The 16,255-nt window shown below is 35.4% G+C and overlaps 1 protein-coding gene and 1 long non-coding RNA gene across 2 annotated transcripts in view; one reads left to right on the top strand and one right to left on the bottom strand.

Annotated features, from left to right (window-relative positions):
- Positions 1–13,038, bottom strand: part of NUP35 (nucleoporin 35) — a 25,561-nt gene extending 12,523 nt beyond the window's left edge. Inside the window, exons 1-4 of the mRNA XM_006189141.2 lie at positions 12,894–13,038; positions 9,700–9,870; positions 7,845–7,972; positions 5,153–5,213 (exon numbers count right to left, since the gene is read on the bottom strand). Of these exons, the coding sequence (XP_006189203.1) occupies positions 5,153–5,213; positions 7,845–7,972; positions 9,700–9,870; positions 12,894–12,933 (400 nt within the window). The 5' untranslated portion in view covers positions 12,934–13,038. The remainder of the gene's footprint in view (positions 1–5,152; positions 5,214–7,844; positions 7,973–9,699; positions 9,871–12,893) is intronic.
- Positions 12,380–16,255, top strand: part of LOC116663697 — a 15,663-nt gene continuing 11,787 nt past the window's right edge. The window contains exon 1 of the long non-coding RNA XR_004319978.1: positions 12,380–12,605. This is a non-coding gene — a long non-coding RNA (uncharacterized LOC116663697). The remainder of the gene's footprint in view (positions 12,606–16,255) is intronic.

The raw sequence follows: 16,255 nt of genomic DNA, 5'->3' as shown, positions 1-16,255 counted from the left end.
AAAGATAGATATGTATCATAGCAGCATAGTATTTGCTTAAAAGAAAAGGAGCAGATGACACATAGAAAATTAAACAGACAGAAAATAGACAGTTATTAACTAAAGAAAAATAAAAATTTTACAGGAAGAATTATAATATACTTAGTGCAGCACTAAACAATGTTTATATAATCATAATAATATAAACACTGACAAAGGAATAAAGTTTGATATATTTTAATTATATTCAGATAATGTGAGGGAGATGTAAATAAACAAGAGTATACTGTATAGCACAGGGAAATACATACAAGACGTTGTGGTAGCTCACAGCGAAAAAAATGCAACAATGAATATATGTGTGTTCATCTATAACTAAAAAATTGTGCTCTACACTGGAAATTGACACAACATTGTAAAATGACTATAACTCAATAAAAAAGTTAAAAAACAAAAACAAAAACACACAATATATGTGTATTAGTTTCCTCTGTCTGCTGTAACAAATGACCACAAACTGAGTGGCTTAAAATAGAATTTATTGAGGCTAGAAGTCCAAGATCAAGTTTTCAGCAGAGTCAAACGCCTGTTGAAGGCACTAATTATTGCCTGCCCCTTGTAGCTTCTGGTGACTGCTGGTAAGTTTTGGTGTTCATTGGCTTATGACTACAACATTTATGTTTATTTTTATATAAATAAAATTTGATGAGTAAAGTAAAAAGGAAGTAAAGTAAAAATACAGTACACTCCCGAGATTTGGGAGCAGGCCAATCCAAGAGAGGAAAAGTAGCCAACACTCTGTTTACAGTCTCTCACCTTCTCCTTTGTATGTCCCTTCTGTCTGTGTCAAATTTCTCTCTGCCTCTAACAATACTTGTAATTGGATTTAGGGCCCACCCAGGTAGTTACCAGGATTACCTTCCACTCTGCCTCTCTCCTTAACTCTAGTCTAAACTCTCCTTGAGAGCTACCCCTCTCAAGATCCTTAACTTAATTCTATCCTTTAGCCACATAAAGCAATAATCAAGGTTCCAGGAGTTAGGATGTGAACATATCATTGCAGGAGTGCACCATTTAACCCACTACAACTTACATACACCAATCTATTCAGTCAACCTACATTTACTGAGGTCCCTTTGTACCCAGCTCTGTGATGTGGTAAACAACAAAGATATATAGAAGAAATTTCTGTCCTGAAGATCATAATCAAGTAATAGAGAAAGATAAGAGCCTAGCAGAGAGTTTTACAGGAGCACATACGAGGAACAGCTAACCCAGATCAGATAAAGAAGTGTCAGGGAAAGGTCACTCACAGATAAATTAGTCCTTTATCTACTGTTCTGGGAACACTATCAGAATTCTGAGTTCCTGTCATCAACAAAAGTAGCCAAAAACTGCTATAGTCCAAATACCACACTTAATCTTTTAACAACATGCTAACATGTTGTTAAGGATTCTAATTCAGTGGCTATCAGTGGCTATACCACTGGAGAAGAGAGCTGATAGATAAATGAAAGAATGTCTCAAAATTTTTTTTTAAATTAAAGAATGAAAAAGTAAAGGAATATTTAAATAGTAACAGAAGAAAATTGAAGGTGAGGATGGGGATAGATAGGGCAAACTTTCAATATTCTTTACCAGAGCCAATAATATACCATGGTTGAAAAGTTCTGAAACTCTTTAATCCAGATTTCCCACTCTGTCATGTGACCAAGGTTCTCCTGCCCCAGAAATAAGACTATAAGAGATTCTTAACATGAGTTATAGAATTTAAAACTAACCAAAATCTCTTTATCAGATAAAAAGACCTAAGCATAAAATACCACTCATGCCATTAGATCCCATGATCTCTCTTTATAAAAGTTTCCAATCTCAGACAGTTAAAATTTATAAATTATACAAGAACTTCTCATTCATTTAATATGAAAATTATGGCTAAAAAAACAGCTCTAAGGGAAAAGTGTAAATTTTCTCCCTCAATTTTCTCAATTCCTTTTTTCGGTTTCTTGTTTACTACTGGCCATGCATAATAGGTCATCACGCCCATCACATTTTTTTCAAAAGTATTCTTTTTCACTTATGCCCCATTAAGACTTTCTATACATAAATACCTTAAACTCAAAGTAGAAGCAGCAGTGGTTTCCAGTGGCCAATTTATGACAGGTGTATTTATCATGGTTCTCCTATTTTCATACATGTTTTCAAAAAGTACAAGAAACTCATAGAAGTTACAGTATTAGGAAAAAATAAATTAACAAAAGGAGGTTTAATTAATTTTAATCCTGTGCTCTTCCACTTGACAGCAATAAGAATTATAACGCATGCCTTTCAGACAACTAAGAGATCCTTTAAAGTATAAAATACATTATTTAACATTACATATTTTTGCATTTTCAATGTCTCTAGGACCACTTACTGACTCAACTAAATAGTCGCTACTGTAGCAAATAGCCACATAACAAAGCACTGTCATCTACCTATTTGTCTGATCAAATTAAGACTGCTAAAACTTGAACTAATTCCCCTAGAACATTTCACCTCAAGTATTATGTAAAGTAACTGAGACAGAGGTGACATCGACATCCTAGATTTTTCACCATAATATATGTCACAGACAGAAATCTAAAGACATGGCCCCAAAGTTTCTGTCCCCTGGTTTGACTAATTGGTAATTCAATCAAACTCTAATCCAGGTATTGCTGTGAAAGGACTTTGCAGATAGAATTAAGGTTATTTATCAGCTGGTCTTAAAATGAGGAATTACCCTGGATTATTCCAGTGAGCCCAAAGTAATCAAATGAACCCTTAACAGCAGCAGATGGCAGAAAAGTCAGAGATACAGCAGAAGAGAGTTCAGAGAGATACAAGGCATAAAAAAGGACCTGATCTGCCACGGCTGTCTTTGAAGATGGATGGGAACCATGAGCAGGGGAGAAGGGCAGCCTCTAGAAGCTGAAAACAACCTACGGGCAACAGCCAGAAAAGAAACAGGGACCTTGGTCCCATAACGACATGGAACTGAATTTGGCCAACAAACTGAATAAGCTGGGAAGCAGATTCACCCACAAAGCTTCCAGAAGAGAACACAGCCCTGCTAACACCTGAGCTCTAAAGCAAAGAACCAAGCTGTGCCCAGAGATCTGACCTATAGAAACAGTGAGATAATACATTTGTGTTGCTTTAAGCCACTAAGTTTGGGATAACTTGTTATGGCAACAATTTTAAACTAATACAGATTGTGGTACCAAGTGGTGCTGCTATAACAAATACCTAAAAGTCTGCACCTGGCTTTGGAATCAGGCAGTGGGTGGAGGCTCGAAGAAATCTGGTAGCCATAATAGAAATAGCCTTGAACAAACTGCTTGTAGAAATCTAAACTTTAAGATTTGCCAGTGATGGCTCAGACTGAAGAAATTGAGATTTGCAGGGTAAAAAGATCTAACTTGTCATTGGATATTACTTTTGTTATCCATCTTGCCTTTTAACAGAGCGTTTAGCACATTCTGTTTTATATAATTGTTGATCTGGTTCATTTAAGTCTACTGTCTTCCTACTGTTTCTTCTGTTCCATCACTTTTGGCAGTTGTTCCTCTTTTCCTCCTTTCCTGCCTTCCTTTATATATATAAGCCACCACGATCTCTTACCTGGATTAATGCAGTAGCCAACTGTCTGGTCTCCTTGCTTCCACCCTTGTCCCTTATCCCCAAAGTCTATTCTCACCACAGGAGCAGTCTCATCATCCTATTTGTTTTCCACCTTTTCTGGGTAAAGACCAGCTTTTACAATGACTTACAAGGCCTTGTTATATCAGCCCCCATTACCTCTCTGGCCTCATTTCCTTCTATTCTCCCACTCCATTTCATACTAGGTTTCTTACTCTTGTCTGAACACCCCAGACACAATACCACTTCGGTGCCTTTGTTCTTGCTATTTCCTCTGTTTAGAACACCTTCCCTGTTTTTGACCAAATACTACTTTTCCCATAACTATCTGTAGTAAGAATAATCCACCCCTCTCCCACAAAAGATGTCCATGTTCTTCTCCCCGGAACCTGGGAGTATGTTACATTACATGGCAGAGGAGAATAAGGTAGCAGATGTTAATATTGCTAACCAGTAGAACTCAGGATAGGGAGATTACCCTGGATTATCCAGGAGGGCTCAAAGCATTCACAAGGATCCTTAAGAGAGAGAGGGAGACTTGACTACAGAAGAATGGTCAGAGAGATGCAATGCTGCTGGCTTTAAAGATGGAGGAAGGGAACCATAAGCAAAGAAATGTGGGCAGCCTCTAGAAGATGGAAAAGGCAAGAAAAGATTCTCCTAGAGCCTCATAAGTTAACACAGCCTACCGATGTCTTGATTTTAGCCCACTGAGACCCATTTCAGATTTCTCACCCCCAGAACTGTAAAATAATACATCTGAATTGTTTAAGCCACTTTTAAGTTTGTGGAAATAATATGTTATGGCAGCAAAATTAACACACTACCTTAGTTAATATAAGCCCTTACCCCTACTTCCCTTTGCTATTTAATTTTCCTCTATAAAATGCATTATCTTCTAATAACCTTTGTTTTACTTATAAATGTAAATTCTGTAAATAAATGTAAGCTCCATAAAAACAAAGATTATCTATTTTGTTCGGTTTCCCAGGACCGGGTACATGCTTATGTGCTGAAATATTTGCTGAATGAACATCTGATCATAAATATATGAATATGTTACAAGAGTTGTGCTTATGATGCTGATCATGATAAAAATACCACTAATCTTAAAAGAAAAAAGAGATATAATCAGTGATTGTAGTCAATGACATTTAATTTGTAGCTATGCATTGATACCACTCAAAACACCGTTACTATTCAGTCTCTGTATTCCTCTTCTTACCAATTGCAAGAACTTTTTTTATTACAGTTTTTAGTTACTCGGGAGACATTAGTAAATACATAATTTTTTAAATTCTGAGTATTTTTCAGTAGAATATCACATCTTATCTATAAGTTCAGAAAAGAATCAATATATACATAATTCCTTCCTCAAGGAAGTTACTCACACTTGAGAAAGTCTCCAAGTTTGAAATGTAAAAGACAAAATTTTGGAAATTACCAACAAAAGTCTTATATTAACTTCACTCAAAAAGTAGAGTCATTGGTGTTGAAAAGCATTGCTTACCTGTTCCAGGAGTAGTTGTCATAACTCCAACAAGAGGACTCTGCATTACTGAAATGTTTGCCTACATGAAAACAGAAGAGCTAAGGTAAAAATACAAAGTTCTAACCATAACATAAATACAGTAAGTGTTGAAAGACCTCATTCAACAATTAAATGACTACCAGGTACTGGAAATCCCTCTTATTAGCTCACAACTGAAGAGTACTCTCAAGTGTTTTTTAAGTTAATATATACAATAAGCCAAACTTGTTAGCATATTATATGTTTAACATAAAAAAAGTTGTGTTAGGTAAAAAGATACTATTTTTAGGCGAAAGTAACACTGCTGTTTTTAGTTCCTAAGATACAATATCTGAAGTATCAGAGATAATCTTGATTCTTCAGAATCATCAAGTTCACACAGAAAAATTGAAAGATGTCAAAATTTTATTTTTAAATTGACATTTAAAAACCATGAAATACTAGACTGAAATCAGTCTACACAATCAAAGACAACTTATTTCTGCCTCTACTAGTAGAAAGTCACCAAGCAGGAAAACTATCAATCCTAGTTCCTTTAAACCTACGAGAATTAAAGCTTATAGTAGTTAAAAGTCTTTCTATAAACAAAAACAACAATATCCAATCAAGAACAAGAAACTGACTCTTTCTTTAGAAGTAAATATATAGAGAGAGCTTTTTTTCAAAAACAGATTCTGATTAAACTACAAAAATCTAAAATCTGGCCATTATCCAAAAACCAGAAACAAATGTTGAGAGAATGTCAAGAGAGATACAAAATGCACTGTTCAATTCTTAATGCCAACTTCTCTTCTGATTAGAGATTGACCGCTGTTCAGTGGACAAAACTAATTTGAGTTTTAATCTAGTAATATTCTTACCAGCTTTCAACTTTCTCTACAAATTATGATCCATAAGATTTTTAAACATTTTGAACATAGCAATAACTATAAACTACCTTTCTTTTCAATGTATTATCAGAAGAGTAATGAAAACTGCCATAAAATTATAAGACAGTGGTTCTCATACAAACTAAACATCAGATTTATCCATCAACGTTTAGAAAAATACTCCAGTCAAGAAAATGCTGGACTTAGTAAGTTTATAACACCACTGTCAAAATTTAACATATGTCACACAAGTGATTTTTATTTTGCAGCACGTATATCTCAATCAACTATTGGACCAGCTACATTTCAAGTGTCAAGAGCCATACTTGGCTAGAAGCTACTATAGTAAGCAACAGAGCAGCTGTAAAATGTTAGAAAGAGAAAGTAATACAACGAATTAATTTTGCTTTGCTTGACTAGTAGGCATAGTATACCAGATACATTAAGTCTATAATCAAAACTTACTGAAAGATTTTTCTACTTTTCTTAAACTTGCCAACAATTATTTGATTTATGGAAAGGCCATGAAATATTTCTCCAAATCAAACAACAGAAAAATCTTTATACAAAGAACTTATCCGTTTAGCTGATACACTTTGCTTATCTGTCCTATTAAGCATAATAGTAAAAGGAGAGAAAACTTGTGACTATAAAAGCTATTAAACTTCCTACTTAAAAGAAAAATCCATACTACCCTTGAAATGACAATCAAGAGTAATCATAGTAGTACTAGCACAACATAGCTCTTACAAACATCAGCTCTAGATTCAAGATTGTCCAGGTTTAAAGCCTGGCTCTGCTAGACTAGCTACCTTACCCTTTACCAATTACTCAGGCTTTCAGTGTCAGTTTCCTTAGTAATAAATGATAAAATAAAGCCCCTAAGAGATACCTCACAGATTCATTGTGAGGATTAAATGAGGTAATACACGTGAAGTTACAAGATGAGCGTGTGTGCACTGTAGGTAGTTCCTAAGTATCTGACACTTTTTTGTAGCTATCAGGCCCATGAGAACAGAATCTCTACCTTGCACAATCTATGACTGAAAGTAACACCATCAGAGCACCAACACCAAGAACATACTAAACCATTAGCTCATAAATATGCAGAAGGCAACGTTTTTAGTAAAATAAATAAACAGTGAACATAGCTCTAAAATGATATTGGTCTTATATTATTAAAACCATTCCTAAAATAAAGATCTCAAATCATTACAAGGTGCCCTAGATCTAGATAAAACCCTGAATCTTTGTTTCTTCTTTCACAAAATTGTGTATAAATATAGAATTTTTAAACAATGAATGACAAATGATAATCATTTCTACATGTTTATTAAGTAGGATGGAACAGGTGAATAAGCACACCTTTAAAAAACACAGAATTACCTATATGAGAAAATTATCTGAGTTCTATTATATTTTTAAGTATATTTCATGATAAACACAATTTAAGTAGATTCTGTAATAACAGTCCTTAATGCTTATTCTATGCAAAGAGTTACACTAAAATAGACCTCAGGGAAACATTTCAAATTACTGACCTCACTGTATAGCCACACAAAATGATGAAATTATTAACTATGGATCATGAATGAGGGTATGTATATCACCTGTCTTCTTTTTTTTTTTTTTTAGAAAGGAAACGACTTTAATGTCACTGTATATGAAAGCAATGTATGTTACATAGAAAACCGCATTTAAAGTGTACTAATATGTGGAGACCATGTAATTTAGAACCGTGAGTACAAACATAATATGAAATGGGAAAATAAACTTAAATTTAAAATTGACCACATTATCACCTGTCTTCTTGAAGTTAAAGGTGTTGACCCCAGTCCTGGGCTGGAAATGTCATCATATATACTTCTAACCGGTGGAGCTCCACTTTTATCTTTATGAGCTGGTACAACTGGCTGTGGTGGTGACCCACCTAACAATGTACAAAAAAATATAGTCAGGTGAGAAAACAAAGAAATCCTCCATTCTTCTGGTAAGATCGTTTAAATTAGCATTATTAAAATAATGACTTAAGCTCTTTAGTGCTTCTCAAACCTGCTTCTCAAAGTCATCTGGAGATCTTGTTAAAATTCAGGTTCTGATTCGACTGTGTGGGATGGAGCCTGAGATTGTAAGTTTCTAACAAGCTCCCAGTGGTGCCAACGTTGGTGATCCATAGACTGTACTTTTAATAAATAGTAAATATAAATTTTAGTTTTTAGTAAACACATAACTTGTGTTTTCCCTACAAAATGCTTAACATTTCAATACAAACCTTGATCATATTTCTCACTTAAAAGTAGGTATTAAACAGCTCCAGTCTGTATACAAGAGTAAATATAATAATCTTCTAATGTGGAATCTGACTGTCAGATTCTCATTTGTGTTTCTCACAGTAAAAATATATTTAAATCTCTAATAAACATACAGGAAAAGGATCAATTTGAGGGGACAGAAAGAGAATCAGCAATGCCAAGTAATGAAGATCCGGCCCTCTGGAAGACTAATGTCTGAGCCTAGGCAGTGCAGCATAAGCTGTTGAGATTAGAGCACAGGCTTTAGTACAAGCCTGACCTGGGCTTTAACTTCTGCTGTCACTTTGTACCCAGTGAGCTTCAGCAAGTTCTGTACTGCAGTTAGCCTCCGCTTCCTCCTTTGAGAAACAGGGATACTACCACCTACCAACTTTAAGATTGATAAAGAATGAAAATAGCATATAAAATGCTTAGCATACAGCCTGGCTCACAAATACTCAATATACGGTAGCTACAGTAATAAAATAATACATTTGCAATATATAAAAAACAAAAATCTGTCCAGAATAATGTTCTCAAGTGAATTACTTCAAATATAACTTATGTTAATTCTCTCTAATCAATGCTAAGAAAAAAAATGGATAATAAACCACTTTAACCTAAATAATACCTTAGGGACAATTAAAATAAGAACTTCCATTTAAACATATTACAAGGATAATAGGTCACATTTAGATTTCAACCATTTTTGTAGCTCACTCACTCCTTATAATCAAAACTTCCAAGTTATCTTTTAAAATATTTGTTTCTGAAAAAAGTCCTGTAAAAGATACATGTTTCATTTAGATACCAATATTTTGTGCTGACAGTTACAAATCATAGTTTATGGAGTAAGTCGTTTCACTAACCACACTGTAAAAGTAGAAGTCATATATACAAATTTTCAAATTATACTTCTTTTGACCAAATATTTGCTATTAATATATTTGAGATGAATTATTTACATTGAATTCAGCTGAAGTTTAACAACTACATTCCTCTCCCCACATCCACATGCACACACACACTTAACATCTCTGAAATACGGGTATATACAAAAATGTCAATTTAACATATTTAGTGTTCTGCTTTCTTAGTGGTACTTAAAATAATGGTGAGTTTTATAATCAATGGCATCTTAGATTGAATGAAATGTGATATGCATATTTTAGAGAGTGATTCTTGCAATTAAAGTAACATACTGCTTACACCTCTATTCCAATAATCTTAAAATAAAAAACTGAGGCATTGCTTAATTTTTTAAAATAAATGTGTTGATGAGGGTGAATGTTGCACCATCACCCTTTTTAAAGTTTTAGTACATGTATTGTTAGTACTATAAAACTACTTTCGGCAATTTACCTACCCGCAAGTAAAGGTGACCTCATTTCCATTACTCCTACTGAGGGGCCACTAATTGATCTAGGTTGTGGAGTCACTGGAGCTGGCAAATCCCCCATTAAAAATCCAGGTAAGAACTGGGCATTAACCCCTGGCTTTGGAGACGTGGGTGAACCCAACATCATTGGTTCAGATCCTAGATGAATCAGAAAACAAAATAATACAAAGAAAGGACTTTAATGTAACAATATCTAACAAAAAGATGTAACAATCTAGTAATAAATTAGCCTTTGACAGCCGTTTTGTTCACATTATTTCATAGACTGAAGAATTAACACTTATTTTTAAATTTTTAAATTTTAATTTATTATCTTAAAAAAAAAAACAAAAAAACCTAACATACAGAATAACTTCTTTCCATTTCTGGGTGAGCTTCTACTATGTAACAACCGAAAACAAGGACAGGGTGCACTAGTTATACAACGTCTTAGCAATTCAAACACGGTAGGTTTAGTATGTTATTATGTCCCATTTTTCTTTCCCTATACACAAAAATTGTTAAGTCATTTCTGTAATAAAAGTATAATCATGCACACATTACAGCACATATGAAATAACAGTGATGATTAGCATCCCAACTAGAAACATACTGAAAAAATCTGGAAAGGTGATGTTTTGGATCATTTTTTAAAATCATTTATTCATATTAAAGTTAGAAATAACCAATAAAACTCTCTGTAATAGTAAATCCATTTAAAAATAGAACTGATACTTCATAATCATCAATTCAAAATTAATCCTCACAATGTATAGGATAGATATTATTCTTATTCCAACTATGAATAGAAGGAAACTGTAACTTACTCTAATTTCAGAACAAAATTGCACAGTAAGAAAAATATGGGCTCTAGAGTCAGAGACCTGGGTTCAAATCTCTCAGCAAATGTACATAACCGTAGCACCCATCCACAAAGCTTTAATCAGAATTACAGCAAGTAAAGCACTTAACTCAGGAACCAAGTATACAGTAAGCACTCACCAAATACTAGTGATTATTATTCTAGTAGTCTCTTAAAATAGCCAAAACTGAGGGACTGGTGTGAACATGCAGAATTTGCAATTTCTGCTTATGAAAATATAACTTTTTCAACTATACGATTCATGGCACTTAGAAAGGTCAAACATTTGGTATATTATTTATATGATCTTTATTAACTATTCCTTAACTTCTACACAGCCTCAAAAATGTTTCTTGCTATTCAAATGCTGTCAATTATTTATTCTTCCTCTTATTTCTCATTATGGTAGACCTAAATATTAACAATGCAAACATATAAAAAAAGAAAAAGGAAATTAAATTCAGAAATACTGACATAAGGTATATATAATACCTTATACCACATACTGAAATAAGGTCTGAAGAGTTATATTGCATTGTAATTACTTCAAAGTGCTAGTTACGATGTTACCACAGTATTATTACATATTTCCAAAGAACATAACACTAAAATCAAACCAAAAGTCTAAACAAAAGCATATTCTGAACATATATTTAGAAACCCATAGTAATAAATGTATTACAAAGTTTTTGATACCAACTACCTTCACTCTCCCAGCCCCAAAAGAAAAAAATACATACATGGCAACTGTAGTAACAATTAAATCAAGAAAATTTCTGACACATCTGGATACACAGTGTGACACAGTAGAAAGCACCAGAGTGAAGAGGGCACAAAGGGCTCTTAATTGAACTGTCACTAACCACTCAACCCTCGAGCTAATTTCAGTCAGAGAGCTAGACCAATGGATCCTCCAAGTCTTAAATTGCATTTTACAGTCTCTATTCCTAAAACGTTAAGTACTGTGTCTAACTCAACTAGTACTGTAGCACTGTTTGTTGAAGTAACCCTTAGTTTTAATATACCATTAGGTGCTGGGAAATATTTATTCCTCGCCTGTAATATCTGCCATATGTGGACATGAACAATTAGTATCAGTTAATGTCAGATTTCTGACCAGAGGATGATTCATATTTGTAACCCCAAGAAATATACACTCCAAAGTATTTTTGTTTAGTAGAAAACTTTAGAATTGGAATTCAATAGCTTTCTGCTCTCTAAAATAATACAAAACATAGATAACATTAAAACCTAGACCAACATCTGTACATAAGTCTAAACGTAGCAGAGTATCTGCATTGATGGTATGCATTTTATAACTAAACTAAAACAGTTCAAGTTACACTACTCTTAAAAGAAACTTATTTTGCACAAAACATGGCATTATATATCCTTCAACTCTAATAAAACTCATCCTACAGATACATATCATGCTTGCTTTCCTTTCCAAACTGAAAGTTGTAATCGAATTCTCAAATACTTCTCTAAGACGGTTTATTTTCTCTTCTGAAATTTTTGACAGTTCTCACAAATCCCAAAACTCAGCAGACAAAAAAAGACATCCTGTTAACTTTATAGATTTTTTTCAACGACAACACATTTAAGGAACGCTCTCCATTAAACACTGTCAACGAATTTTTTTAAAAAAATAAAAGAAAATTACGTGACCGATTAGAGGAAAAGACCTCCTACAATACTGAGTCACTTTCCCAAGATAAAGGCGAAGCAAATCGAGTGAACTCCCGGCTTCCTATTAAAGCTAATATCTCAATGGCTACCATCACCTGGTTAATTAATGTCGCACGATTCAAACTTCCAGTAAAAACAGATTCTTCTGCAAAGCCCGGGAGAGGGAAGTAATAATCAAACAAGAACTAGAAACCTAGATGTCCAAACAGTGGCGGACAGTAACCACACTCCAGGGCACCGCCCACCCACGTGTTTCACAGGTGAGCTCCTTCCCACCAGCGCTTCCCCGGACCGGGAAAAACCCAGTACCGCGTCTCGCGCGCTGGCGGAGTCACAGGTAAAGGTAGGTCTGGCTCTAGCGTGTGGGGGGTACAAAACGGTTCAGTCACCACAAGACGGCCGCTTCCTCGCCCTCCTCGGGGTCCGCAGCTTCCCGGAGTCGCCTTGGTAGCTACAGGGTGGCGAAGGCTCGAGTAGGCAGCGGACTAAGAGCCTGGGGCCAGCCAGGACTCCCCCTCTGAGGTTAAAATTAGCAGGCGAAAGCCCATGACTACTGCCTTTCAAACGTGCCCGCTTCCAAGCTTACGGTGTGCATCGCAGAGCTAGCGAGGAAAAGCAGTCTTTCACTCACCCAGCGTGGGGGCCTGGGGTTCCACGGCAAAGGCTGCCATCGCAGCAGCACAACACTTAGCCCCGGACCTTCCCGATTTTCAAAAATGGCGGAAATTCTCCCCACGGGTAGTGGCGCGCTACCTTATGGGGTTGCGTAGCTTCCGGACATGCGCTATACGTAAGTTGTGGGCGCCGGAGCCGCCATTTTGGAACCGGGCGAAAGTCTTCGCGCAGACTCGCCTTCTCCGAGGATTTCGCTTGTAATGGGATCAAACAGCAAGGAAACAGTGGTTCTGGGAATGCTTTTGCTCCTGATTTGTTGATGCTTGAGTTTTATAAGAGCACAAGTTATTTTACTCACGGTTTCATAATTAGCGTGAGTTTACCCAGTGCTCTGTATTCCGTCAACTTTTCCAAATACCGCCTGGAAAAGTTGGCTTGCAGAAACAGATGGTGCCACTTTCCAACACTGATTTCTGAGCTTAGTGCATGAATCTCCATTCTCAGAACATATTTTCTACCATCTCTGTGCCATTTTTTTTTAAATTTTGTGTTATATAGGCACAAATTTTACATTAAAGCGTAACTCATGCTTGCTGTTTTGTTATACATTAATGCGTACAAAAGGCATTAAATAAAGAGGCAAATAATAAACACTCGTGAACTCACCACACTTGCAGAAGCCTGTGTGTTCCTCCTTACCCCCTCCCGGCTGTCATCCTCCTCCCCGCTTTGCTGCTTTTCTTTAGAGCGTAATCAAATCTCTCACACACATTCTATATATGTTGTTTAGTATTGCTCAGTTACTAATTTTATAAAAGCTACATGTATAATTTATGAGATGCTCTCTTGTCCATACCAAACTCATCCTCAGAACAACCACCCAGCCTCCCTGTTCCTTTGGGATTTCCTAAAATCCCAAATCCAGCCAAAATTTTTTAATCTGTGTGAAGAAATTCCAGCATTAAATGACAAGTTCCCAGAAATCGAAATTTATAACCACTTACAGATGAATTGACTTTTTTTAAACAAGTGTTACCAGTTGAGCTGTGTTCCCCAAAACAGATAATTAAAGTCCTAACCTCCAGTGCATAGGAATGTGACCTTTTTGGAAATAGGGTCTTTCTTTGCAGATATAATCAAGTTCAGATGAAGTCATACTGAACTGCTACAAAATTGGCAGCTTAAACCAACACTATTTTATCTTTTACAGCTCTGGAGGCCGGAAATTGGAAGTGAGTATTCTAGGACTAAAATCAAGGTGTCAGCACAACTGGTTTCTTCTGGAGGTTCCTGGGGAGAATCTGTTTCCTTGCCTTTTCTAACTTCTGGAAGCTAACTGTATTAATTAGCTTTTGGCCCTGTCCTACTTCAAAGCCAGTGGCATAACATCCTCTATCTGACACTGCTTCTCTCTGCTTCTGTCATCACGTGCCTTTTTCTTCTATACTAAAATCTTCCTCTGCTTCCCTCATACAAGGACATTTGTAATTTCATTTAGGGCCTACTCAGATAATCTTCCTATTTCAATTTTGAGTTGTGGTGATTAAGTTGATAATCACATCTGCAAAGTAACATTCATAGATTCCAGAGATTAGAGTGTGTATATCTCTGGATGCCTCATTCTGCCAATGGCACCTAGCATTCCCTTTCTAGAAATAAGGTACCAAGAAAGTTTCATCAATGATGGCATTTCTATATAAATTATGATATAACCAAACAAATGAACATTATGCACCTGTTAAAAAGAATAAGATGGATTTGATATGTGAGTGTGTGTAATGACCTAGAAAAATCTCCATGACTGATAGACTGAAAGAAGCAATTGGAAAACATGTATAGCATCATTTTAATTTCACAGAAAATGTACATTTAGGTACAGATGCAAAGAGAGAGATGCTTATTTAAATAAAGGAAAAATCTAGAAAATATTTCTGTAACTACTAACAGGGAAGGTGAAATTGGAGGGGGTTTGTAAATGAGAGGGCTTAGGAAGGGTCTTAAATTTACTTTACATAATTTTTAGTGGTTGATTATAGACATTATTTGCTAATTTTAGAATTCTTCAAATTAAAAATCTTTTTTTCTTTAAGAAAGAAAGTCATTTTCCTTTCTTCACTTGCATTTCAATTTTCTAGTCTTTCAATTGGCTCTTTTGTAACCAAATTATAAAGATGTCCAGTTTTCCCTATCAGAAACCTTCCCTAGACCTTGCTCTTTCTTCTAGCTTCCATGCACTCATTTCTCTCGCATTTCTTCTCTTTTTCTCAAGGCCTCAAAAGAAGGATCTACAGACTTTAGTAGATGATCTGTTTCCCTAACTTCACCATCTTGTCCAGTTCATTACACACTGGATCCTGTGTAAATCCTCTTCTGAAACTACCGACCCCAACTATTTTTCTCCTACTGGCCTGATTAGGCCTGTCTCCTTGACATCTGCAGTATTCAGCGGCTTTGACAATCTTTTCCTCTATACAGTATTTTCCTTGTTTTGGGTGATTCTACACTTACTATTTCACCTCATAATTTTCTATTCGTTTTCTGGTTTTTCCATACCTGATCCTACTTCATCCTAACCTTGACATATTATTAGTCAAGCCTTTGTCCTCTCTCTCTTCTTCAGTTCTTTATGGTCTCTTGGAGTCCTCATCAGTTGTCACATCTATGCAAAAAAATTTCCAGTGTTGTATGCCCCACCTCTCTCTAAAGCCAAATTATACTTCTCCAGATGCTTGATGAACAATCTACCAGCACATCAAACCTCAAAAACAAATTCATCTTACCCCTAAAACCAGCCCCATTCCAGTTGTCCTTTTTTCTATTAGTCTCTTAGAAATCCAGAATTAAAATCACAGTATGTTAGAGCAGAATTTAAAGTGAAACAAACCTGAATTCAAAGCCCAGCTTTTCCACTTTTCCTGTATCAGTTTGATTTCTATTAAATCTCTGTAGATTTTATTTTGTGTAAGGTAGAAACAATACCTACTTTGAAAGGTGATTATGCTTAGTACAGTGCTCGGCCCACTGTTTTTTCTGGCTTCCACCTTTCCTTCCATCAAACATTCAGATACCAAGTCCTATTCTTTCTCTCTCCTCAATGCCTACACAACTGTAGTCAACATTTTTTTCTTATTTTTTTAATTAAAGTTTAGTTAGTTTACAATGTGTCAATTTCTGGTGTACAGCATAGTGATTCAGTTATAGATATATATTCCTTTTCATATTCTTTTTCATTATAGACCATTACAAGCTATTGAATATAGTTACCTGTGCTGTACAGTAGGACCTTGCTGTTTATCTATTTTCTATATGGTAGTTAGCAGCTGCAAATCCTGAACTCCCAATTTACCCCCCCACCCCCAGAAACTATAAGTTTGTTTT

This window comes from Camelus ferus, chromosome 5 (genome assembly GCF_009834535.1).
Source record: "Camelus ferus isolate YT-003-E chromosome 5, BCGSAC_Cfer_1.0, whole genome shotgun sequence".
NCBI lineage: Eukaryota > Metazoa > Chordata > Mammalia > Artiodactyla > Camelidae > Camelus > Camelus ferus.
The sequence above is the reverse complement of the archived record's forward strand: the minus strand, read 5'-3'. Positions and strand labels throughout refer to the sequence as shown.